The sequence below is a fragment of the Salvelinus fontinalis genome, chromosome 38, assembly GCF_029448725.1.
Source record: "Salvelinus fontinalis isolate EN_2023a chromosome 38, ASM2944872v1, whole genome shotgun sequence".
Lineage (NCBI taxonomy): Eukaryota > Metazoa > Chordata > Actinopteri > Salmoniformes > Salmonidae > Salvelinus > Salvelinus fontinalis.
This window is the reverse complement of record NC_074702.1, coordinates 5,463,118-5,490,617: the sequence shown is the minus strand read 5'-3', so window position 1 is coordinate 5,490,617 and position 27,500 is coordinate 5,463,118. Positions and strand designations below refer to the sequence as shown.

General features: G+C 47.8%; 1 protein-coding gene across 4 annotated transcripts in view; it reads right to left on the bottom strand.

Moving 5' to 3' along the window:
• LOC129837804 (kinesin-like protein KIF13A) overlaps positions 1–27,500 on the bottom strand; it is a 201,680-nt gene that overhangs the window by 80,312 nt on the left and 93,868 nt on the right. For all 4 annotated transcript variants that reach the window (XM_055904246.1, XM_055904250.1, XM_055904249.1 and 1 more), the window contains exons 6-7: positions 17,457–17,637; positions 11,523–11,610 (exon numbers count right to left, since the gene is read on the bottom strand). In XM_055904246.1, coding sequence (XP_055760221.1) covers positions 11,523–11,610; positions 17,457–17,637 — 269 coding nt within the window. The remainder of the gene's footprint in view (positions 1–11,522; positions 11,611–17,456; positions 17,638–27,500) is intronic.

The following is a 27,500-nucleotide window of genomic DNA, read 5'->3' as shown; positions in this document are numbered from 1 at the left end:
GACTATGGATGGAGGGACTATGGATGGAGGGGACTATGGATGGAGGGGACTATGGATGGAGGGACTATGGATGGAGGGGGCTATGGATGGATGGGACTATGGATGGAGGGACTATGGATGGAGGAACTATGATGGAGGGACTAGGATGGAGGGACTATGGATGGAGGGGACTATGGATGGAGGGACTAGGATGGAGGGACTATGGATGGAGGGACTATGGATGGAGGGGACTATGGATGGAGGGACTATGGATGGAGGGACTATGGAAGGAGTGGACTATGGATGGAGGGGACTATGGATGGAGGGACTATGGATGGAGGGACTATGGATGGAGGGACTATGGAAGGAGTGGACTATGGATGGAGGGGACTATGGATGGAGGGACTATGGATGGAGGGACTATGGATGGAGGGGACTATGGATGGAGGGACTAGGATGGAGGGACTATGGATGGAGGGACTATGGAAGGAGTGGACTATGGATGGAGGGGACTATGGATGGAGGGACTATGGATGGAGGGACTATGGATGGAGGGACTATGGAAGGAGTGGACTATGGATGGAGGGGACTATGGATGGAGGGACTATGGATGGAGGGACTATGGATGGAGGGGACTATGGATGGAGGGACTAGGATGGAGGGACTATGGAAGGAGTGGACTATGGATGGAGGGGACTATGGATGGAGGGACTATGGATGGAGGGACTATGGATGAAGGGACTATGGATGGAGGGACTATGGATGGAGGGACTATGGATGGAGGGGACTATGGATGGAGGGACTATGGATGGAGGGGACTATGGATGGAGGGACTAGGATGGAGGGACTATGAATGGAGGGACTATGGAAGGAGTGGACTATGGATGGATGGACTATGGATGGAGGGACTATGGATGGAGGGACTATGGATGGATGGGACTATGGATGGAGGGACTATGGATGGAGGGACTATAGATGGAGGGACTATGGATGGAGGGACTATGGATGGAGGGGACTATGGATGGAGGGGACTATGGATGGATGGGACTATGGATGGAGGGACTATGGATGGAGGGGACTATGGATGGATGGGACTATGGATGGAGGGACTAGGATGGAGGGGACTATGGATGGAGGGACTATGGATGGAGGGACTAGGATGGAGGGACTAGGATGGAGGGACTATGGATGGAGGGACTATGGATGGAGGGACTATGGATGGAGGGGACTATGGATGGAGGGACTAGGATGGAGGGACTATGGATGGAGGGACTATGGATGGAGGGACTAGGATGGAGGGACTATGGATGGAGGGACTATGGATGGAGGGACTATGGATGGAGGGGACTATGGATGGAGGGACTATGGATGGAGGGACTATGGATGGAGGGACTAGGATGGAGGGGACTATGGATGGATGGGACTATGGATGGAGGGACTAGGATGGAGGGACTATGGATGGAGGGACTAGGATGGAGGGACTATGGATGGATGGGACTATGGATGGATGGGACTATGGATGGAGGGACTAGGATGGAGGGACTATGGATGGAGGGGACTATGGATGGAGGGACTATGGATGGAGGGACTATAGATGGAGGGACTATGGATGGAGGGACTATGGATGGAGGGGACTATGGATGGAGGGGACTATGGATGGAGGGACTATGGATGGAGGGGACTATGGATGGAGGGGACTATGGATGGAGGGACTATGGATGGAGGGGACTATGGATGGAGGGACTATGGATGGAGGGGACTATGGATGGAGGGGACTATGGATGGAGGGACCATGGATGGAGGGGACTATGGATGGAGGGGACTATGGATGGAGGGACTATGGATGGAGGGGACTATGGATGGAGGGACTATGGATGGAGGGGACTATGGATGGAGGGACTATGGATGGAGGGGACTATGGATGGAGGGACTATGGATGGAGGGGACTATGGATGGAGGGGACTATGGATGGACTATGGATGGAGGGGCCTATGGATGGAGGGACTATGGATGGAGGGACTATGGATGGAGGAACTAGGATGGAGGGGACTATGGATGGATGGGACTATGGATGGAGGGACTATGGATGGAGGGGACTATGGATGGAGGGACTATAGATGGAGGGGACTATGGATGGAGGGGACTATGGATGGAGGGGACTATGGATGGAGGGACTATGGATGGAGGGGACTATGGATGGAGGGACTATGGATGGATGGACTATGGATGGAGGGGACTATGGATGGGGGGGCTATGGATGGATGGGACTATGGATGGAGGGACTATAGATGGAGGGACTATGGATGGAGGGACTAGGATGGAGGGACTATAGATGGAGGGGACTATGGATGGAGGGGACTATGGATGGGGGGGCTATGGATGGATGGGACTATGGATGGAGGGACTATGGATGGAGGGGACTATGGATGGATGGGACTATGGATGGATGGGACTATGGATGGAGGGACTAGGATGGAGGGACTATGATGGAGGGACTATGGATGGATGGGACTATGGATGGAGGGACTATGGATGGAGGGGACTATGGATGGAGGGGACTATGGATGGATGGGACTATGGATGGAGGGACTAGGATGGAGGGACTATGATGGAGGGACTAGGATGGATGGGACTATGGATGGAGGGACTAGGATGGAGGGACTATGATGGAGGGACTATGGATGGATGGGACTATGGATGGAGGGACTATGGATGGAGGGGACTATGGATGGAGGGGACTATGGATGGATGGGACTATGGATGGAGGGACTAGGATGGAGGGACTATGATGGAGGGACTAGGATGGAGGGACTATGGATGGAGGGGACTATGGATGGAGGGACTATGGATGGAGGGACTATGGATGGAGGGGACTATGGATGGAGGGGACTATGGATGGATGGGACTATGGATGGATGGGACTATGGATGGATGGGACTAGGATGGAGGGGACTATGGATGGAGGGGACTATGGATGGAGGGGACTATGGATGGAGGGACTAGGATGGAGGGGACTATGGATGGAGGGACTATGGATGGAGGGGACTATGGATGGAGGGGACTATGGATGGAGGGGACTATGGATGGAGGGGACTATGGATGGAGGGACTATGGATGGAGGGGACTATGGATGGAGGGACTAGGATGGAGGGACTATGGATGGAGGGACTATGGATGGAGGGGACTATGGATGGAGGGACTATGGATGGAGGGACTATGGAAGGAGTGGACTATGGATGGAGGGGACTATGGATGGAGGGACTATGGATGGAGGGACTATGGATGGAGGGACTATGGATGGATGGACTATGGATGGAGGGACTATGGATGGAGGGACTATGGAAGGAGTGGACTATGGATGGAGGGGACTATGGATGGAGGGACTAGGATGGAGGGGACTATGGATGGAGGGACTAGGATGGAGGGACTATGGAAGGAGGGGACTATGGATGGAGGGGACTATGGATGGAGGGACTATGGATGGAGGGACTATGGATGAAGGGACTATGGATGGAGGGACTATGGATGGAGGGACTATGGATGGAGGGGACTATGGATGGAGGGACTATGGATGGAGGGGACTATGGATGGAGGGACTATGAATGGAGGGACTATGGAAGGAGTGGACTATGGATGGATGGACTATGGATGGAGGGACTATGGATGGAGGGACTATGAATGGAGGGACTATGGAAGGAGTGGACTATGGATGGATGGACTATGGATGGAGGGACTATGGATGGAGGGACTATGGATGGATGGGACTATGGATGGAGGGACTATGGATGGAGGGACTATGGATGGAGTGGACTATGGATGGAGGGGACTATGGATGGAGGGACTATGGATGGAGGGGACTATGGATGGATGGGACTATGGATGGAGGGACTATGGATGGAGGGGACTATGGATGGAGGGGACTATGGATGGAGGGACTAGGATGGAGGGGACTATGGATGGAGGGACTATGGATGGAGGGACTAGGATGGAGGGACTATGGATGGAGGGACTATGGATGGAGGGACTATGGATGGAGGGGACTATGGATGGAGGGACTAGGATGGAGGGACTATGGATGGAGGGACTATGGATGGAGGGACTATGGATGGAGGGACTATGGATGGAGGGACTATGGATGGAGGGACTATGGATGGAGGGGACTATGGATGGAGGGACTATGGATGGAGGGACTAGGATGGAGGGGACTATGGATGGATGGGACTATGGATGGAGGGACTAGGATGGAGGGGACTATGGATGGAGGAACTATGGATGGAGGGACTAGGATGGCGGGACTATGGATGGAGGGACTATGGATGGAGGGACTATGGATGGAGGGGACTATGGATGGAGGGGGCTATGGATGGAGGGACTATGGATGGAGGGACTAGGATGGAGGGGACTATGGATGGAGGGACTATGGATGGAGGGACTATGGATGGAGGGACTATGGATGGAGGGACTATGGATGGAGGGACTATGGATGGAGGGGACTATGGATGGAGGGACTAGGATGGAGGGACTATGGATGGAGGGACTATGGATGGAGGGACTATGGATGGAGGGGACTATGGATGGAGGGACTATGGATGGAGGGGACTATTACTATCTATAGTAACACAGTTCTCTATGGTAATACACAGGTCTCTATAGCAATACACAGTTCTCTATGGTAATACACAGTTCTCTATCTATAGTAATACATAGTTCTCTATAGTAATACAGAGTTCTCTATGGTAATACACAATGCTATATGGTAACACACAGTTCTCTATGGTAATACAAAGTTCTCTATGGTAATACACATTTCTCTATCAATGGCAATACACAGTTCTCTATATATGGCAATACACAGTTCTCTACCTATAGTAATAACCAGTTCTCTATGGTAATACACAGTTCTCTATCAATAGCAATACAGTTCTCTGTGGTAATACACAGTTCTCCATCTATAGTAATACTCTATGGTAATACACAGTTCTCTATGGTAATACACAGTTCTCTATCAATAGCAAGACAGTTCTTTATGGTAATACACAGTTCTCTATGATAATACACAGTTCTCTATGGTAATACACCGTTCTCTATGGTAATACACCATTCTCTATGATAATACACAGTTCTCTATGGTAATACACCATTCTCTATGATAATACACAGTTCTCTATGGTAATACACAGTTCTCTATCTATGGTAATACACAGTTCTCTATCTATAGTAATACACAGTGCTATATGGTAACACACAGTTCACTATGGTAATACACAGTTCTCTATGGTAATACACCGTTCTCTGTGGTAATACACAGGTCTCTATCTATAGTAATACACAGTTCTCTATCAATGGTAATACACAGTTCTCTATTGCAATACACAGTTCTCTATCTATGGTAATACACAGTTCTCTATAGTAATACACAGTTCACTATCTATGGTAATACACAGTTCTCTATGGTAATAGACCGTTCTCTATGGTAATAGACTGTTCTCTATGGTAATAGACTGTTCTCTATGGTAATACACCATTCTCTATGGTAATACACCGTTCTCTATGGTAATACACAGTTCTCTATGGTAATATACAGTTCTCTATGGTAATACACCGTTCTCTATGGTAATACACAGGTCTCTATGGTAATACACAGGGCTCTATGGTAATACACAGGTCTCTATCTATGGTACTACACAGTTCTCTATGGTAATACACAGTTCTCTATCTATGTTAATACACCGTTCTCTATGGTAATACACAATTCTCTATGGTAATACACAGTTCTCTATTATGGTAATACACAGTTCTCTATGGTAATACACAATTCTCTATGGTAATACACAGTTCTCTATGGTAATACACAATTCTCTATCTATGGTAATACACCGTTCTCTATGGTAATACACAGTTCTCTATGGTAATACACAGTTCTCTATTATGGTAATACACAGTTCTCTATGGTAATACACAATTCTCTATGGTAATACACAGTTCTCTATGGTAATTCACATGTCTCTATCTATGGTAATTCACAGTTCTCTATCTATGGTAATACATCGTTCTCTATGGTAATACACCATTCTCTATGGTAATTCACAGTTCTCTATCTATGGTAATTCACAGTTCTCTATCTATGGTAATACACCGTTCGCTATGGTAATTCACAGTTCTCTATATATGGTAATACACCGTTCTCTATTGCAATGCACAGGTCTCTATAGTAATACACAGTTCACTATCTATGGTAATAGACTGTTCTCTATGGTAATATACTTTTTTCTATGGTAATACACCGTTCTCTATGGTAATACACCGTTCTCTATGGTAATACACAGGGCTCTATGGTAATACACAGGTCTCTATCTATGGTAATACACCGTTCTCTATGGTAATACATCGTTCTCTATGGTAATACACAGTTCTCTATCTATGGTAATACACCGTTCTCTATGGTAATACACAGTTCTCTATGGTAATACACAGTTCTCTATCTATGGTAATACACAGTTCTCTATGGTAATAGACCGTTCTCTATGGTAATACACAGTTCTCTATCTATGGTAATACACTGTTCTCTATGGTAATACACCGTTCTCTATCTATGGTAATACACAGTTCTCTATCTATGGTAATACACTGTTCTCTATGGTAATACACCGTTCTCTATCTATGGTAATACACAGTTCTCTATGGTAATCCTGGAGTGTATCCTGGAGACTGCGATGGTAGAAGGGGTGATGAAATGAAACTCTGATGAAGGTAGCATAGCTGTCAAAACCATCTGTTCATTGTATTGGAGACACAGAATGAGGCTTTTCTTTCCTTGTCTAAGTGTTGTACTCTGCCTGTCTCCACCTCACCTACCCAGGTGGGCATCTCCCTGTCTCCACCTCACCTACCCAGGTGGGCATCTCCCTGTCTCCACCTCTCCTACCCAGGTGGGCATCTCCCTGTCTCCACCTCATCTACCCAGGTGGCCATCTCCCTGTCTGCCCCTCATCTACCCAGGTGGGCATCTCCCTGACTCCATCTCACCTACCCAGGTGGGCATCTCCCTGTCTCCACCTCATCTACCCAGGTGGCCGTCTCCCTGTCTCCACCTCACCTACCCAGGTGGGCATCTCCCTGTCTCCACCTCATCTACCCAGGTGGGCATCACCCTGTCTCCACCTCACCTACCCAGGTGGGCATCTCCCTGTCTCCACCTCACCTACCCAGGTGGGCATCTCCCTGTCTCCACCTCATCTACCCAGGTGGGCATCTCCCTGTCTCCACCTCATCTACCCAGGTGGGCATCTCCCTGTCTCCACCTCACCTACCCAGGTGGGCATCTCCCTGTCTCCACCTCACCTACCCAGGTGGGCATCTCCCTGTCTCCACCTCATCTACCCAGGTGGGCATCTCCCTGTCTGCCCCTCTCCTACCCAGGTGGGCATCTCCCTGTCTCCACCTCACCTACCCAGGTGGGCATCTCCCTGTCTGCCCCTCTGCTACCCAGGTGGGCATCTCCCTGTCTCCACCTCACCTACCCAGGTGGGCATCTCCCTGTCTGTACCTCATCTACCCAGGTGGGCATCTCCCTGTCTCCACCTCACCTACCCAGGTGGGCATCTCCCTGTCTGTACCTCATCTACCCAGATGGGCATCTCCCTGTCTCCACCTCACCTACCCAGGTGGGCATCTCCCTGTCTCCACCTCATCTACCCAGGTAGGCATCTCCCTGTCTCCACCTCACCTACCCAGGTAGGCATCTCCCTGTCTCCACCTCACCTACCCAGGTGGGCATCTCCCTGTCTCCACCTCATCTACCCAGGTAGGCATCTCCCTGTCTCCACCTCACCTACCCAGGTAGGCACCTCCCTGTCTCCACCTCACCTACCCAGGTGGGAATCTCCCTGTCTCCACCTCACCTACCCAGGTAGGCATCTCCCTGTCTCCACCTCACCTACCCAGGTGGGCATCTCCCTGTCTCCACCTCACCTACCCAGGTGGGCATCTCCCTGTCTGCACCTCACCTACCCAGGTGGGCATCTCCCTGTCTCCACCTCATCTACCCAGGTGGGCATCTCCCTGTCTCCACCTCATCTACCCAGGTGGGCATCTCCCTGTCTCCACCTCATCTACCCAGGTGGGCATCTCCCTGTCTCCACCTCACCTACCCAGGTGGGCATCTCCCTGTCTCCACCTCATCTACCCAGGTGGGCATCTCCCTGTCTCCACCTCATCTACCCAGGTGGGCATCTCCCTGTCTCCACCTCACCTACCCAGGTGGGCATCTCCCTGTCTCCACCTCACCTACCCAGGTGGGCATCTCCCTGTCTCCACCTCACCTACCCAGGTGGGCATCTCCCTGTCTCCACCTCACCTACCCAGGTGGGCATCTCCCTGTCTCCACCTCACCTACCCAGGTGGGCATCTCCCTGTCTCCACCTCACCTACCCAGGTGGGCATCTCCCTGTCTCCACCTCATCTACCCAGGTGGGAATCTCCCTGTCTCCACCTCATCTACCCAGGTGGGCATCTCCCTGTCTCCACCTCATCTACCCAGGTGGGCATCTCCCTGTCTCCACCTCACCTACCCAGGTGGGCATCTCCCTGTCTCCACCTCACCTACCCAGGTAGGCATCTCCCTGTCTGCACCTCACCTACCCAGGTGGGCATCTCCCTGTCTCCACCTCACCTACCCAGGTGGGCATCTCCCTGTCTCCACCTCATCTACCCAGGTGGGCATCTCCCTGTCTCCACCTCACCTACCCAGGTGGGCATCTCCCTGTCTCCACCTCACCTACCCAGGTGGGCATCTCCCTGTCTCCACCTCACCTACCCAGGTGGGCATCTCCCTGTCTGCCCCTCACCTACCCAGGTGGGCATCTCCCTGTCTCCACCTCATCTACCCAGGTAGGCATCTCCCTGTCTCCACCTCACCTACCCAGGTAGGCATCTCCCTGTCTCCACCTCACCTACCCAGGTGGGCATCTCCCTGTCTCCACCTCATCTACCCAGGTAGGCATCTCCCTGTCTCCACCTCACCTACCCAGGTAGGCATCTCCCTGTCTCCACCTCACCTACCCAGGTGGGCATCTCCCTGTCTCCACCTCACCTACCCAGGTAGGCATCTCCCTGTCTCCACCTCACCTACCCAGGTGGGCATCTCCCTGTCTCCACCTCACCTACCCAGGTGGGCATCTCCCTGTCTCCACCTCATCTACCCAGGTGGGCATCTCCCTGTCTCCACCTCACCTACCCAGGTAGGCATCTCCCTGTCTGCACCTCACCTACCCAGGTGGGCATCTCCCTGTCTCCACCTCACCTACCCAGGTGGGCATCTCCCTGTCTCCACCTCATCTACCCAGGTGGGCATCTCCCTGTCTCCACCTCACCTACCCAGGTGGGCATCTCCCTGTCTCCACCTCACCTACCCAGGTGGGCATCTCCCTGTCTCCACCTCACCTACCCAGGTGGGCATCTCCCTGTCTGCCCCTCACCTACCCAGGTGGGCATCTCCCTGTCTCCACCTCATCTACCCAGGTAGGCATCTCCCTGTCTCCACCTCACCTACCCAGGTAGGCATCTCCCTGTCTCCACCTCACCTACCCAGGTGGGCATCTCCCTGTCTCCACCTCATCTACCCAGGTAGGCATCTCCCTGTCTCCACCTCACCTACCCAGGTAGGCATCTCCCTGTCTCCACCTCACCTACCCAGGTGGGCATCTCCCTGTCTCCACCTCACCTACCCAGGTGGGCATCTCCCTGTCTCCACCTCACCTACCCAGGTGGGCATCTCCCTGTCTCCACCTCACCTACCCAGGTGGGCATCTCCCTGTCTCCACCTCACCTACCCAGGTGGGCATCTCCCTGTCTCCACCTCATCTACCCAGGTGGGCATCTCCCTGTCTCCACCTCATCTACCCAGGTGGGCATCTCCCTGTCTCCACCTCACCTACCCAGGTGGGCATCTCCCTGTCTCCACCTCATCTACCCAGGTGGGCATCTCCCTGTCTCCACCTCACCTACCCAGGTGGGCATCTCCCTGTCTCCACCTCACCTACCCAGGTGGGCATCTCCCTGTCTCCACCTCACCTACCCAGGTGGGCATCTCCCTGTCTCCACCTCACCTACCCAGGTGGGCATCTCCCTGTCTCCACCTCACCTACCCAGGTGGGCATCTCCCTGTCTCCACCTCATCTACCCAGGTGGGAATCTCCCTGTCTCCACCTCATCTACCCAGGTGGGCATCTCCCTGTCTCCACCTCATCTACCCAGGTGGGCATCTCCCTGTCTCCACCTCACCTACCCAGGTAGGCATCTCCCTGTCTGCACCTCACCTACCCAGGTGGGCATTTCCCTGTCTCCACCTCACCTACCCAGGTGGGCATCTCCCTGTCTCCACCTCATCTACCCAGGTGGGCATCTCCCTGTCTCCACCTCATCTACCCAGGTGGGCATCTCCCTGTCTCCACCTCACCTACCCAGGTGGGCATCTCCCTGTCTCCACCTCACCTACCCAGGTGGGCATCTCCCTGTCTCCACCTCACCTACCCAGGTGGGCATCTCCCTGTCTGCCCCTCACCTACCCAGGTGGCCATCTCCCTGTCTCCACCTCACCTACCCAGGTGGGCATCTCCCTGTCTCCACCTCACCTACCCAGGTGGGCATCTCCCTGTCTGCCCCTCACCTACCCAGGTGGGCATCTCCCTGTCTGCCCCTCACCTACCCAGGTGGGCATCTCCCTGTCTGCCCCTCACCTACCCAGGTGGGCATCTCCCTGTCTCCACCTCATCTACCCAGGTGGGCATCTCCCTGTCTCCACCTCACCTACCCAGGTGGGCATCTCCCTGTCTCCACCTCACCTACCCAGGTGGGCATCTCCCTGTCTCCACTTTACCTACCCAGGTGGGCATCTCCCTGTCTCCACCTCACCTACCCAGGTGGGCATCTCCCTGTCTCCACCTCATCTACCCAGGTGGGCATCTCCCTGTCTCCACCTCATCTACCCAGGTGGGCATCTCCCTGTCTCCACCTCACCTACCCAGGTGGGCATCTCCCTGTCTCCACCTCATCTACCCAGGTGGGCATCTCCCTGTCTCCACCTCATCTACCCAGGTGGGCATCTCCCTGCCAGCACCTCACCTACCCAGGTGGGCATCTCCCTGTCTCCACCTCATCTACCCAGGTGGGCATCTCCCTGTCTCCACCTCACCTACCCAGGTGGGCATCTCCCTGTCTCCATCTCATCTACCCAGGTGGGCATCTCCCTGTCTCCACCTCATCTACCCAGGTGGGCATCTCCCTGTCTCCACCTCACCTACCCAGGTGGGCATCTCCCTGTCTCCACCTCACCTACCCAGGTGGGCATCTCCCTGTCTCCACCTCACCTACCCAGGTGGGCATCTCCCTGTCTCCACCTCACCTACCCAGGTGGGCATCTCCCTGTCTCCACCTCACCTACCCAGGTGGGCATCTCCCTGTCTCCACCTCACCTACCCAGGTGGGCATCTCTCTGCCAGCACCTCATCTACCCAGGTGGGCATCTCCAAAGGAACTGTACTCACCTCAAAGTTGGTGACCGCCAGTTGTGACAGCCCGTCCACATACGGACCCAGAACCTTGTGCTCTCTGACCTTCAGAGACTGACGACTCCTGGACAGAGGAAGAGATAAACCACAGACATATTTTAGTCCCTGAGCTAAATGAATGGTATGGAGGGGGGAAAGAGAGAGTGATAACAGAGAAGGCTGCTATTGCTGCACTGGTAGCTCACATTTTACAACTCTAGGAAATATCCCTGAGACATTGTGCCCCCCCCTGATATTACCGACCGCCCCCCAGGCTCATGGACTATTTCCTGGATTACATGGCTGAATGGAGGATAACACAGCCACACCAGGACACACAGCTCAGCTATGAGAAAGCTATGAGAGCCGGAATTCTTACTGGTTGGTAGGTGATCAAATACTTATGTCATGCAATAAAATGCAAATTAATTACTTAAAAATCATACAATGTGATTTTCTAAAAATTACAGAGCTCTACATGCTTTGTAAGTAGGAAAACCTGCAAAATCGGCAGTGTATCAAATACTTGTTCTCCCCATTGTATATATAGTAATACACACAGAGATACACACAGAGAAACACACAGAGATACACACAGAGATACACAGAGATATATATACAGTGATACACACAGAGAAACACACAGAGATACACACAGAGAGATATATACAGAGAAACACAGAGATATATACAGAGATATACAGAGATATATACAGAGATACACAGAGATATACACAGAGATACACACAGATATATGTACAGCGATATATACAGAGATACACACAGAGATACATACAGAGATACACACAGAGATACACACAGATATATACAGAGATACACACAGAGATACACACAGAGATATATACAGAGATACACAGAGACACACACAGAGATACACATAGAGCCAGGGTGTGTTTGTGTGTGAGAGACAGAGAGCGAGAGAGAGAGAGAGAGAGAGAGAGAGAGAGAGAGAACGAGAGAGAGAACGAGAGAGAGAGAGAGAGAGAGAGAGAGAGAGAGAGAGAGAGAGTCTCATCCAGGAAATAACAGAGAGGTCAGTTCCATGGAGCTGGGACTGACTGGGCTATATCCTCTCCTCTCACAGACATCTGCAGCTACACAGACAGAGAGCTCCAATGTTGTCCTTCTCTCGGGCTGTCCAGTGTCCACACACACACGTACACACACACCCTCCCCTGCTCTCTAACAGCTGTACCTGATACACAGTCAGTCAGTTAACCCTCCCTCCTGTCAGACGCAGACCGAATGAGATCTGTTAAGAATGCAGCTGAATCAGAAAATACTTGACAGTCAACATAAGGTCCCAGAGCTTCATTGTGTACATGGACACGTGCCTGTAGACTGGGAACAAGCGGAGAGCTTGTACACAGAGAGCTGATTGGGTATCCGACCGACAGGGATTGGAACCAAGATCATTAGAATGCCACAAGACCTACTGTGTGTACTGTATTAAAACAGACCTACTGTATGTACTGTATTAAAATAGACCTACTGTATTAAAACAGACCTACTGTGTGTACTGTATTAAAACAGACCTACTGTATGTACTGTATTAAAACAGACCTACTGTATTAAAACAGACCTACTGTATGTACTGTATTAAAACAGACCTACTGTATGTACTGTATTAAAACAGACCTACTGTATGTACTGTATTAAAACAGACCTACTGTATTAAAACAGACCTACTGTATGTACTGTATTAAAACAGACCTACTGTATGTACTGTATTAAAACAGACCTACTGTATGTACTGTATTAAAACAGACCTACTGTATGTACTGTATTAAAACAGACCTACTGTATTAAAACAGACCTACTGTATGTACTGTATTAAAACAGACCTACTGTATGTACTGTATTAAAACAGACCTACTGTATGTACTGTATTAAAACAGACCTACTGTATGTACTGTATTAAAACAGACCTACTGTATTAAAACAGACCTACTGTATGTACTGTATTAAAACAGACCTACTATATGTACTGTATTAAAACAGACCTACTGTATTAAAACAGACCTACTGTTTGTACTGTATTAAAACAGACCTACTGTATTAAAACAGACCTACTGTATTAAAACAGACCTACTGTATGTACTATATTAAAACAGACCTACTGTATTAAAACAGACTTACTGTATTAAAACAGACCTACTGTATTAAAACAGACCTACTGTATTAAAACAGACCTACTGTATGTACTGTATTAAAACAGACCTACTGTATTAAAACAGACCTACTGTATTAAAACAGACCTACTGTATGTACTGTATTAAAACAGACCTACTATATGTACTGTATTAAAACAGACCTACTGTATTAAAACAGACCTACTGTATTAAAACAGACCTACTGTATTAAAACAGACCTACTGTGTGCACTGTATTAAAACAGACCTACTGTATTAAAACAGACCTACTGTATTAAAACAGACCTACTGTATGTACTGTATTAAAACAGACCTACTGTATGTACTGTATTAAAACAGACCTACTGTATTAAAACAGACCTAATGTATGTACTGTATTAAAACAGACCTACTGTATTAAAACAGACCTACTGTATTAAAACAGACCTACTGTATTAAAACAGACCTACTGTGTGCACTGTATTAAAACAGACCTACTGTATTAAAACAGACCTACTGTATTAAAACAGACCTACTGTATGTACTGTATTAAAACAGACCTACTGTATTAAAACAGACCTACTGTATTAAAACAGACCTACTGTATTAAAACAGACCTACTGTTTGTACTGTATTAAAACAGACCTACTGTATGTACTGTATTAAAACAGACCTACTGTATTAAAATAGAAATTGAGTAAATAGCCCAAATAAATTAAAAGTTACATTTAAATCAAACAAATAGTGTGACGGGAACGTTATCAGTTGGAAGAATGGGTGTAAAATAAACAGGACAGATGCTGAATTACGTTCTGGGTCCGTATGTGTTCAGAGAAGAGAGAGAACAATAGTTTAACGAGTGAAAGAATTTCAACAAGTGTCTGCAACTCTCTGTGAATTGCAGTATGTTGTTTATTATTAAAAACAACTGACCAACATATTTCTTCCACAGACTTAAAGCTTCCTTTTAAGAGGCATTTCCTCAACGGTCTTTAATGAATATTGTAAGAGGCTGCTGACTTCCACAGGCTTCAAGCTTCCTTTTAAGAGGCATTTTCTAGACAATCTGCAATACAGGTATGATTGAAGATTGAAGCAGGTGCTAGTCGTGGGCTATGTCCACACTAGTCTACCTATTGTTCCTGCAGTGAGGAGGATTCACCATCCTTATCCAACGTTGTCATCATTTATCTGCAGATAATCACCAAAAAACCTACCGGTATGCAAATTAGGAAGCCAAATTAACTGCTCTCTTACCAATGCGATTTGGTTGGCTACTGACGAGTCCCTCACTTTAACGTCACTGTCTGGCAAGTCCTGATGGACTTCCTATGGAGAATGTTTAGTTTACTTGTCCTGATGGACTTCCTATGGAAAATCTTTAGTTTACTTGTCCTGATGGACTTCCTATGGAAAATCTTTAGTTTACTTGTCCTGATGGACTTCCTATGGAAAATCTTTAGTTTACTTGTCCTGATGGACTTCCTATGGAAAATCTCTAGTTTACTTGTCCTGATGGACTTCCTATGGAAAATCTTTAGTTTACTTGTCCTGATGGACTTCCTATGGAAAATCTTTAGTTTACTTGTCCTGATGGACTTCCTATGGAAAATCTCTAGTTTACTTGTCCTGATGGACTTCCTATGGAAAATCTTTAGTTTACTTGTCCTGATGGACTTCCTATGGAAAATCTTTAGTTTACTTGTCCTGATGGACTTCCTATGGAAAATCTTTAGTTTACTTGTCCTGATGGACTTCATATGGAGAATCTTTAGTTTACTTGTCCTGGTGGACTTCCTATGGAGAATCTTTAGTTTACTTGTCCTGATGGACTTCCTATGGAAAACCTTTAGTTTACTTGTCCTGATGGACTTCATATGGAGAATCTTTAGTTTACTTGTCCTGATGGACTTCCTATGGAAAACCTTTAGTTTACTTGTCCTGATGGACTTCATATGGAAAATCTCTAGTTTACTTGTCCTGATGGACTTCATATGGAGAATCTCTAGTTTACTTGTCCTGATGGACTTCATATGGAGAATCTTTAGTTAACTTGTCCTGATGGACTTCATATGGAAAATCTTTAGTTCACTTGTCCTGATGCGATATCCTAGACATACTGTATAACTCCACTGTGTGATTTATGAAGGGCGAGGATATACGAGATCGACTTTATTCAGTCAGTTCCACACCATTTATAAACCAATCAAGCTTGCTGTTGGTCAACGTACAGTAAGCCCGTGCGCCAGTACTTCCTGTCTGCATGTGAAACGCGGAATATAATCAAATAAATCAATGTGTCAGAAAGCAATAAGTGGATTTTGACTAATCCTTCACCACATTATAGTGGACGTGAAAATCCTTCACCACATTATAGTGGACGTGAAAATCCTTCACCACATTATAGTGGACGTGAAAATCCTTCACCACATTATAGTGGACGTGAAAATCCTTCACCACATTATAGTGGACGTGAAAATCCTTCACCACATTATAGTGGACGTGAAAATCCTTCACCACATTATAGTGGACGTGAAAATCCTTCACCACATTATACTGGACGTGAAAATCCTTCACCACATTATAGTGGACGTGAAAATCCTTCACCACATTATACTGGACGTGAAAATCCTTCACCACATTATAGTGGACGTGAAAATCCTTCACCACATTATAGTGGACGTGAAAATCCTTCACCACATTATAGTGGACGTGAAAATCCTTCACCACATTATAGTGGACGTGAAAATCCTTCACCACATTATAGTGGACGTGAAAATCCTTCACCACATTATAGTGGACGTGAAAATCCTTCACCACATTATAGTGGACGTGAAAATCCTTCACCACATTATAGTGGACGTGAAAATCCTTCACCACATTATAGTGGACGTGAAAATCCTTCACCACATTATAGTGGACGTGAAAATCCTTCACCACATTATAGTGGACGTGAAAATCCTTCACCACATTATAGTGGACGTGAAAATCCTTCACCACATTATAGTGGACGTGAAAATCCTTCACCACATTATAGTGGACGTGAAAATCCTTCACCACATTATAGTGGACGTGAAAATCCTTCACCACATTATAGTGGACGTGAAAATCCTTCACCACATTATAGTGGACGTGAAAATCCTTCACCACATTATAGTGGACGTGAAAATCCTTCACCACATTATAGTGGAGGTGAAAATCCTTCACCACATTATAGTGGACGTGAAAATCCTTCACCACATTATAGTGGACGTGAAAATCCTTCACCACATTATAGTGGAGGTGAAAATGGACTGGCACAGATGATGAAGGAGCATCATGCTCTCTCCCTCTGGCATAGATGATGAAGGAGCATCATGCTCTCTCCCTCTGGCATAGATGATGAAGGAGCATCATGCCCTCTCCCTCTGGCACAGATGATGAAGGAGCATCATGCTCTCTCCCTCTGGCATAGATGATGAAGGAGCATCATGCTCTCTCCCTCTGGCATAGATGATGAAGGAGCATCATGCTCTCTCCCTCTGGCATAGATGATGAAGGAGCATCATGCTCTCTCCCTCTGGCATAGATGATGAAGGAGCATCATGCTCTCTCCCTCTAGATGATGGGGCTACTCCAAAGCAAAGACACTAGTCAAGTTAGAGTGAGCGTGTGTGTGTGTGTGTGTGTGTGTGTGTGTGTGTGTGTGTGTGTGTGTGTGTGTGTGTGTGTGTGTGTGTGTGTGTGTGTGTGTGTGTGTGTGTGTGTGTGTGTCCATCCGTCCGTCTGTCTAAACTCACCCTTTAGGGTCCAGCAGGTCACGGACCTTCTCGTTGTATATCTCCATGTAGGAGACCTCCACCTTGAAGGAGAGAACCTGGCTGTCCTCCCGGCCGATCCTCTCAAACAGGGAGCAGCACAGCCTGGGGATCAGCCCTGGAGCCTTCTTATTCCCCATCATGGAGAAGGACTTCCCTGACCCTGCAGAGAGGACAGGAAGGGACACAGACAACAGCATAGCAGAGCCTTTAGCTACACATATAGACTTCAACAGTCCTTTACACACCAGCTGTACAGACTAGACACCAGAACCTACATGGAGAGACAGGAAGGGACAACAGCAGAGATTAAACAGCAGCCAATAGAAACTGGTAAATGAGACAATGTTGTTTAGTAAATACGGGTAGTATAGAGATCATAGAGAGAAGGACCAGCACTTATCTGAACCAAGAGTTTTTGGCAAACAGACCCACAACAAAGTCTGGGGGGTTTCTACGGCAACTATCTGATGTGCTCACTGCAGGTGTGTTGAAAACATGTCTGTAAATGTGTTTGTTCAGGGATTCTACAGGGATTCTGCCAACTGTTTGGTCCTGAGTCAGACCGTTTGGAACTACAGCAGGGTTTCTGTTAGGAAAACGGTGACCAGAAAGATTTCTACCAGACCCATATGCATTGGGTGCGTAACCCATTGGGGGCGACCACCCACGGTGCTCAGAATGACAGAAATCACATGTAGATGATTGTAATGCCTCTTAAGACAGCTCCTGTAGTGAAAGCAGCCAATAAAACGTCCTTTTCAAACATTTGCCGAAATGCAATGTGTGAGAAAACCCCATTCTAAACGGCGCACCTGATGAAAGCGGTTCATATGTGACAGAGATTAAAATCACCATTAGAAAAAGGTGAGATCTAAAGATGCAACAACTATGAGTTGTTAATATGACTACAATTATGCCTTTGGCTTCTTGACAACAAAAGAAAGTTGATATAGAGAAATGGTAGTCGACTATGGCACTAATCGTAAGAGTAAGGTTGTTAACCCCAGTGGTAGTAAAGAAATGGCATATGAGGAAGTATTTCATCGACAGCGTGTCCAATAGCTTCCCCTAAAGTAAAGTGAAATACATGTTGTCAGAATTCTATAATGACTCCTGTCTATACAAAAAGAAAGAAAATGATTTAAAATACTTCACCCGAGAGCATGACTTAGACACAGAGGAACCGAGAATCAGAATCTTCTTTTCAAAACTGACTGGATTGTCTCAAATCACAAGCCTGTACAGTGCCTTCAGAAATGTTATGTTACAGCATGAATTTAAAATTGATTCAATTTAGATTTGTCACTTGCCTACACACAATACCTCATAATGTCAAGGTGGAATTATCTTTTTAGAGATGTTAACAAATTAATAGAAAATGAAAATCTGAACTGTCTTGAGTCAATAAATATTCAACCCCTTTGTTATGGCAAGCCTAAATAAATTCAGGAGTAATGAGCCAATAGTAAGCTTGGGATGATTAGGTGACCGTGATGGTTTGAGGGTCAGATTGGGAATTTAGCCAGGACACCAGGGTTAACACCCCTACTCTAACAATAAGTGCCATGGGATCTTTAGTGACCACAGAGTCAGGACACCTGTTTAACGTCCAATCCAAAAGACGACACCCTACACAGAGCAATGTCCCAAATCACTGCCCTGGGGAATTTGGATATTTGATTTTAGACCAGATCAAAGTGTCTCCTACTGGCCCTCCAACACCACTTCCAGCAGCATCTGGTCTACCATCCAGGGACCCTGCTTAGCGTCAGAGGCAAGCCAGCAGTGGAATGCAGGGTGGTATGCTGCTGGCCACAGGTGTCCTTCCTAACTCAGCTGCCGGAGAGGAAGGACACCGCTCAGGATTACCCCATGAGAACAATTGTGACTTTAAAACAGTTACAGAGTTTAATGGCTGTGATAGGAGAAAATGGATAATGGATCAACAATATTGTAGTTACTCCACAATACTAACTTAAATGACAGAGTGAAAAGGAGGAAGACTGTAAAAGAATAAAAATATTCCAAAACATGTATCCTGTTTGCACTATGGCACTAAAGTAAAACTGCAAAGAATGTTGCAAAGAAATGTACTTTATGTCCTGAATTCAAAGTGTTATGTTTGGGGCAAATCCAATACAACACATCACAGAGTACCACCACATATTTTCAAGCATGGTGGTGGCTGCATCATGTTATGGGTATGCTTGTCATTGGCAAGGTGCTAGGGAGTTTTTTAGGATAAAAATAAATGGAATAGAGCTAAGCACAGACAAAATCCTAGAGGGAAACCTGGTTTTGTCTGCTTTCCAACAGACACTGGGAGACAAATGAACCTTTCAGCAGGACATTAACGTAAAACACCAGGCCAAATCTACACTGGAGTTGGTTACCAAGACAACATGGAATGTTTCTGAGTTGCCTAGTTACAGTTTGGACTTAAATCGGCTTGAAAATCTATGGCAAGACTTGAAAACACCCGCCTAGCAGTGATCAACAACCAACTTGACAGAGCTTGAAGAATTTGATAAAGAATAATGTGCAAATATTGTACAATCCAGGTGTGTAAAGCTCTTAGAGACTTACCTAGAAAGACTCACTGCTGTAATTGCTGCCAAAGGTGATTCTAACATGTATTGACTCATGGGTGTGAATACTTATGTAAATTCGATATTTTTGTATTTCATTTTCAATAAAGGCGTCTGTTTTTTGCAAATGATAATCGTTCCTCACAGTATTTGAAAAATCTTTCCAACAATCTCCCCCTCCACAATCACCAAGCCTCGGTGTGAAAGACCAAAATACCATGATCCGATGATCCCATATATCCAGTGGAAACATCAGAAAATACCTGAACACTTTTCCCTTGTGCAAAAACAGCTGTCTGTCCTGAGCTCACTGGTGCAGGGCCCGGAATAGGCTAGTTGATACAATGTTGTAAGTTTGCTAGCAACAGCTTTGAGCCAGACCCAGTAGATTGATTTGATACAAAGTTGTACCTCACTAACTACAGTATAGCTCAAGTCAAGACAGATCAAAAGGGAGGCAGACAGGCTGAGTCGAGAGATGAATGCGATTGAAAGAACCTGAATTTTCATCAACATTTTTTTCTACTTATTTGTCTGCTTTATGTATTTTTACTTAGTTGACAATGGAAGTTATAGGCCTCCTGCTGCATCGGCCTAGGCGATCTCTGAGTTCCATGCTCTCATTTCTTTAGCTGCCAATTGTCACGATCGTGTGGAGGATTGATGGACCAAAACGCAGCTTTAGGAAAATAAGCCATCTTCTTTATTTTAAAAGATGACGAAAAATAAACACGAAACACTTTAACAAAACGAACAAAACAACAAACGACCGTGAAGCTAAATAACGTTGTGCACTTACACACACAGGCTACAAACGTTCTGACATAGACAATTACTCACAACCAATGAGAGCCTATGGCTACCCTAAATAAGGCTCCCAATCAGAGACAACCGAAATCAGCTGTCTCTAATTGGGAACTCATTCAGGTAACCATAGACTCTCCTAGACAACTAAACATACATAGACAACGCTAGAAATCTACACTCAACACAAACCCATATACTACACCCCATAACCCCTTTACCATATAAACACCCAAAACTAACAAAACATAAACATTCCCCATGTCACACCCTGACCTAACTAAAATAATAAAGAAAACAAAGAATACTAAGGCCAGGGCGTGACATAACCCCCCCTTGAGGCGCGAACTCCGGGCGCACCATACACAGTCTAGGGGAGGGTCTGGGTGGGCTTCCCTCCACGGTGGCGGCTCCGGCTCTGGTCGTGGTCCCCACTTCACCACAGTCCCTAACCACCTCTTTAGCCTCTTCAAAATGACCCCTCTCCACATTAATCCCATTGCATTAAGGGACAGCTCCGGACTAAGGGCCAGTACCAGGGTAAGGGGCAGTACCAGGGTCAGGGGCAGTACCAGGGTCAGGGGCAGCACCAGGGTCAGGGGCAGCACCAGGGTCAGGGGCAGCACCAGGGTCAGGGGCAGTACCAGGGTCAGGGGCAGTACCAGGGTCAGGGGCAGTACCAGGGTCAGGGGCAGTACCAGGGTCAGGGGCAGTACCAGGGTAAGGGGCAGTACCAGGGTAAGGGGCAGCACCAGGGTAAGGGGCAGCACCAGGGTAAGGGGCAGCTCCGGACTGAGGAATGGCAGCTCCGGACTGAGGAATGGCGGCTCCGGACTGAGGGACTGCGGCTCCGGACTGAGGGACTGCGGCTCCGGACTGAGGGACTGCGGCTCCGGACTGAGGGACGGCCCATGGCTGGCTGACAGATCTGGCTGCTCATGGCTGGCTAACGGATCTGGCTGCTCATGGCTGGCTGACTGATCTGGCTGCTCATGGCTGGCTGACTGATCTGGCTGCTCATGGCTGGCTGACTGATCTGGCTGCTCATGGCTGGCTGACGGATCTGGCTGCTCATGGCTGGCTGACGGATCTGGCTGCTCATGGCTGGCTGACGGATCTGGCTGCTCATGGCTAGCTGACGGATCTGGCTGCTCATGGCTAGCTGACGGATCTGGCTGCTCATGGCTAGCTGACGGATCTGGCTGCTCATGGCTAGCTGACGGATCTGGCTGCTCATGGCTGGCTGACGGATCTGGCTGCTCATGGCTGGCTGACGGATCTGGCTGCTCATGGCTAGCTGACGGATCTGGCTGCTCATGGCTAGCTGACGGATCTGGCTGCTCATGGCTAGCTGACGGATCTGGCTGCTCATGGCTAGCTGACGGATCTGGCTGCTCATGGCTAGCTGACGGATCTGGCTGCTCATGGCTAGCTGACGGATCTGGCTGCTCATGGCTGGCTGACGGATCTGGCTGCTCATGGCTGGCTGACTGATCTGGCTGCTCCTGTCTGGTTGGCGGCTCTGGCCGATCCTGTCTGGTTGGCGGCTCTGGCCGATCCTGTCTGGTTGGCGGCTCTGGCAGATCCTGTCTGGTTGGCGGCTCTGGCAGATCCTGTCTGACGGACGGCTCTAGCGGCTCCTGTCTGGCTGGCGGCTCTAGCGGCTCCTGTCTGGCGGACGGCTCAGTGGGCTCATGGCAGACGGGCGGCTTTGCAGGCTCATGGCAGACGGACGGCTTTGCAGGCTCATTGCAGACGGATGGCTCAGATGGCGCTGGGGAGACGGATGGCTCAGATGGCGCTGGGGAGACGGATGGCTCAGATGGCGCTGGGGAGACGAGCAGTTCAGTCATCGCTGTGCAGACGGCAGACTCCTGCCGGCTGAGGCGCACTGTAGGCCTGGTGCGTGGTGCCGGGACTGGTGGCACCGGGCTGGGGACACGCATCTCAGGGCTAGTGCGGGGAGCAGCAACAGGACGCACAGGACTCTGGGGACACACAGGAGGCTTGGTGCGTGGTTTAGACACTGGTGGTAAAGGGCTGGAGACACGCACCATATAGCTAGTGCGTGGAGGAGGCACTGGTGGTACTGGATTGGGGCGGGGAGGTGGCGCCGGAAATACCGGACCGTGCAGGCGTACTGGCTCCCTTGAACGCCGAGCCTGCCCAACCTTACCTGGTTGTATGCTCCCCGTCGCCTGACCAGTGCGGGGAGGTGGAATAACCCGCACCGGCCTATGTAGGCGAACCGGGGACACCATGCGTAAGGCTGGTGCCATGTACGCCGGCCCGAGGAGACGCACTGGTGACCAGATGCGTTGGGCCGGCTTCATGACATACGGCTCAACGCTCAGTCTAGCCCGGCCGATACGTGGAGCTGAAATGTACCGAACCGGGCTATGCACGCGTACAGGAGACACCGTGCGCTCTACTGCGTAACACGGTGTCTGCCCGTACTCCCGCTCTCCACGGTAAGTACAGGGAGTAGGCGCAGGTTTCCTACCTGACTTCGCCACACTCCCTTTAAGGCCCCCCCCAAGAAATTTTTGGGTTGTACTCACGGGTCTCCAGCCTTGTCTCCGTGCTGCCTCCTCATATCGCCTCCTCTCGGCTTTCGCTGCCTCCAGCTCTTCACGAGGGAGGCGATATTCTCCAGGTTGATCCCAAGGTCCATCTCCTTCCAATTCGTCCTCCCAACTCCAGAAATCCTGTGTAGGTAGGTCCTGTTGCCGCCTTCCATGCCGCTTGGTCCTATGGTGAGTAATTCTGTCACGATCGTGTGGAGGATTGATGGACCAAAACGCAGCTTTAGGAAAATAAGCCATCTTCTTTATTTTAAAAGATGACGAAAAATAAACACGAAACACTTTAACAAAACGAACAAAACAACAAACGACCGTGAAGCTAAATAACGTTGTGCACTTACACACACAGGCTACAAACGTTCTGACATAGACAATTACTCACAACCAATGAGAGCCTATGGCTACCCTAAATAAGGCTCCCAATCAGAGACAACCGAAATCAGCTGTCTCTAATTGGGAACTCATTCAGGTAACCATAGACTCTCCTAGACAACTAAACATACATAGACAACGCTAGACATCTACACTCAACACAAACCCATATACTACACCCCATAACCCCTTTACCATATAAACACCCAAAACTAACAAAACATAAACATTCCCCATGTCACACCCTGACCTAACTAAAATAATAAAGAAAACAAAGAATACTAAGGCCAGGGCGTGACACCAATTGATCACGATGAATGTGTCCATATGGCAGAGGCTTGTGCTCTCACATTGGTTGAATTTGAACTTTTAGATTTTTATTTGTATAAATTGAAGTCTGATTATTATGTTTAACCACGTGACAATGATTTTGCTAAACTAAAACGTTATTATTGAAATGAAACTGTTCCACGAAAATGTGCATCTGAAACTCCTTACTGGCCTGCAGATTGGTAGAAATGGTAGGACAATTTGGAATCTTCTCCAAACATGAAACTCATTACTGGCCTCCAGATTGGTAGAAATGGTAGGACAATTTGGAATCTTCTCCAAACATGAAACTCATTACTGGCCTCCAGATTGGTAGAAATGGTAGGACAATTTGGAATCTTCTCCAAACATGAAACTCATTACTGGCCTGCAGATTGGTAGAAATGGTAGGACAATTTGGAATCTTCTCCAAACATGAAACTCATTACTGGCCTGCAGATTGGTAGAAATGGTAGGACAATTTGGAATCTTCTCCAAACATGAAACTCATTACTGGCCTGCAGATTGGTAGAAATGGTAGGACAATTTGGAATCTTCTCCAAACATGAAACTCATTACTGGCCTCCAGATTGGTAGAAATGGTAGTACAATTTGGAATCTTCTCCAAACATGAAACTCATTACTGGCCTGCAGATTGGTAGAAATGGTAGGACAATTTGGAATCTTCTCCAAACATGAAACTCATTACTGGCCTGCAGATTGGTAGAAATGGTAGGACAATTTGGAATCTTCTCCAAACATGACACTCCTTACTGGCCTGCAGATTGGTAGAAATGGTAGGACAATTTGGAATCTTCTCCAAACATGACACTATGTCGTCTTTATAAAATAATTGCCTCAACGTTTCTGTGGTCTGATTTTACCTAGACACTCTTAGAAAAAAAGGTTCCAAAAGTGTTCTTCGTCTATCCCCATAGCAGAACCCTTTTTGGCTCCAGAATAGAACCTTTTTTGGTTCATGGTCAACCCCTATTGGTTCCATGTAGAACCCTCTATGCAAAGGTTTATACATGGAACCCAAAAGGGTTCTGCCTGGAACCAAATATAGTTCTTCATAGGGTTCTCCTATGGGGACAGCCCCAAAAAACTTTTAGGTTCTAGATAGCACCCTTTTTTTCTAAGAGTGTATGCTAATTTGAAGCAAGGTAAGACAAGCCTCATAATACGAAGTAAAACATTCAGGTTTCAAAGAATGAAAGTGATGGGTGGTGCGTGTGATAGTTGTATAGATAAAGAAGATGCATGACAACCACCGAAAATACACACGCTAATTTAATTTGACTAAATTATGCAAACTAACATATAAACCGAGAAGCATAACGGTCAAATGTATTTACAGTGCATTTGGAAAGTATTCAGACCCCTTCCCCTTTCCAAATTTTGTTACGTTACAACCTTATTCTAAAATAGATTAAATTGTTTCCCCCCCCTCATTAATCTACAAACAATACCCCATAATAACAAAGCAAAAACAGGTTTATAGACATTTCTGCAAATGTTTTAAAGATAAAAACAAAAATATCACGTTTTACATAAGTATTCAGACCCTTTACTCAGTACTTTGTTGAAGCACCTTTGGCAGCGATTACAGCCTTGAGTCTTCTTGGTTATGACGTTACAAGCTTGGCACACCTGTATTTTGGGAGTTTCTCCCATTCTTCTCTGCAGGTCCTCTCAAGCTCTGTCAGGTTGGATGGGGAGTGTCGCTGCACAGCTATTTTCAGGTCTCTCCAGAGATGTTCGATCGGATTCAAGTCCGGGCTCTGGCTGGGCCACTCAAGGACATTCAGAGACCTGTTTCCTCCAGATGTGACGCTTGGTATTCAGGCCATCTTGGTTTCATCATACCAGAGAATCTTGTTTCTCATGGTCTGAGAGTTCTTTAGGTGCCTTTTGGCAAATTTCAAACGGGCTGTCATGTGCCTTTTGGCCACTCTACCTGCAGTAAGAATTGAATCAGTCATGAGCTCTGTCAGAGTGATCATCGGGTTCTTGGTCACCTCCCTGACCAAGGCCCTTCTCCCCCGATTGCTCAGTTTGGCTGGATGGCCAACTCTAGGAATTTAAGAATGATGGAGGCCACTGTGTTCTTGGGGATCTTCAACGCTGCAGACATTTTTTGGTACCCCTCCCCAGATCTGTGCCTTGACACAATCCTGTCTTGTAGTTCTACGGACAATTCCTTCGACCTCATGGCTTGGTTTCTTCTCTGACATGTACTGTCAACTGTGAGACCTTATATAGACAGGTGTGTGCCTTTCCAAATCATGTCCTATCAATAGAATATACCACATATGGACTCCAATCAAGTTGTAGAAACATCTCAACATCTCAAGGATGATCAATGGCAACAGGATGCACCTGAGCTCAATTTCGAGTCTGAATACTTATGTAAATAAGGTATTTCAGTTTTTTATCTTTAATAAACGTGCAAAAATGTCTTAAAACCTGTTTTCGCTTTGTCATTATGGGGTATTATGTGTAGATTGATGAGGAAAATGTTTTATTTAATCCATTTTAGAATAAGGATGTAACGTAACAAAATGTGTAAAAAGTCACGAGGTCTGAATACTTTCTGAATGCACTGAACAACGCCTGGTATTTCCATCAAATAATAAAAAGCATTATTTTGCAATGTTATTGATTTTTCTCCTGGTCAATTTGGCCGGCAACTATTTTATTTATCCGCTTTTAATTTTTTTTCATCGGCCAAAAGCCGTCAATTACTGGCTAACTGAAACCCTGCATGTATAAAACATAACTCTTCCCTCCAATACACCAGCACTACTAAATGAATGGGGATTTATAGAAGACAACAAATCAAACACCTCTAAGTATCCCTACATGTAGAGACATGTTTCTGAATGATAGCCCTATGATAGCAGGGAACATACACACTATCCCATAATATCTGTGGTCTCCAAAGCCTTTGTTTCCAAGGTGTGTCACTCCGCTCCAGGTTATTCTTCAGGACAGGAAGTGAGGATCAGGGATCTAATCCTTAGTGTTGGGGAGGAAGGATACGGGGCTGAGCGATTCACCAGCTTGAGTTCAGCGTGATCAGAAACACTGAAGCTTCCTGTTCTTGTTGTGCATCTGCAGGGCCACGCAGGGATACATAAAGTGCATCTCAAATGCCACCCTATTCCCTATATAGTGCACTACTTTTGACCAGAGCCCTATGGGTATCCCTATGTGCCCTGGTCAAAAGTAGTGCCCTATATAGGGAATAGGGTGGCATTTGGGACGCAGGTGTGCTGTATCTGCAGGGCCAGGGAAGAGGGATACAGACGTATGTTGTCTCCTCTCCTAGCATGGAACGACATAAACAGATGATGATGCCT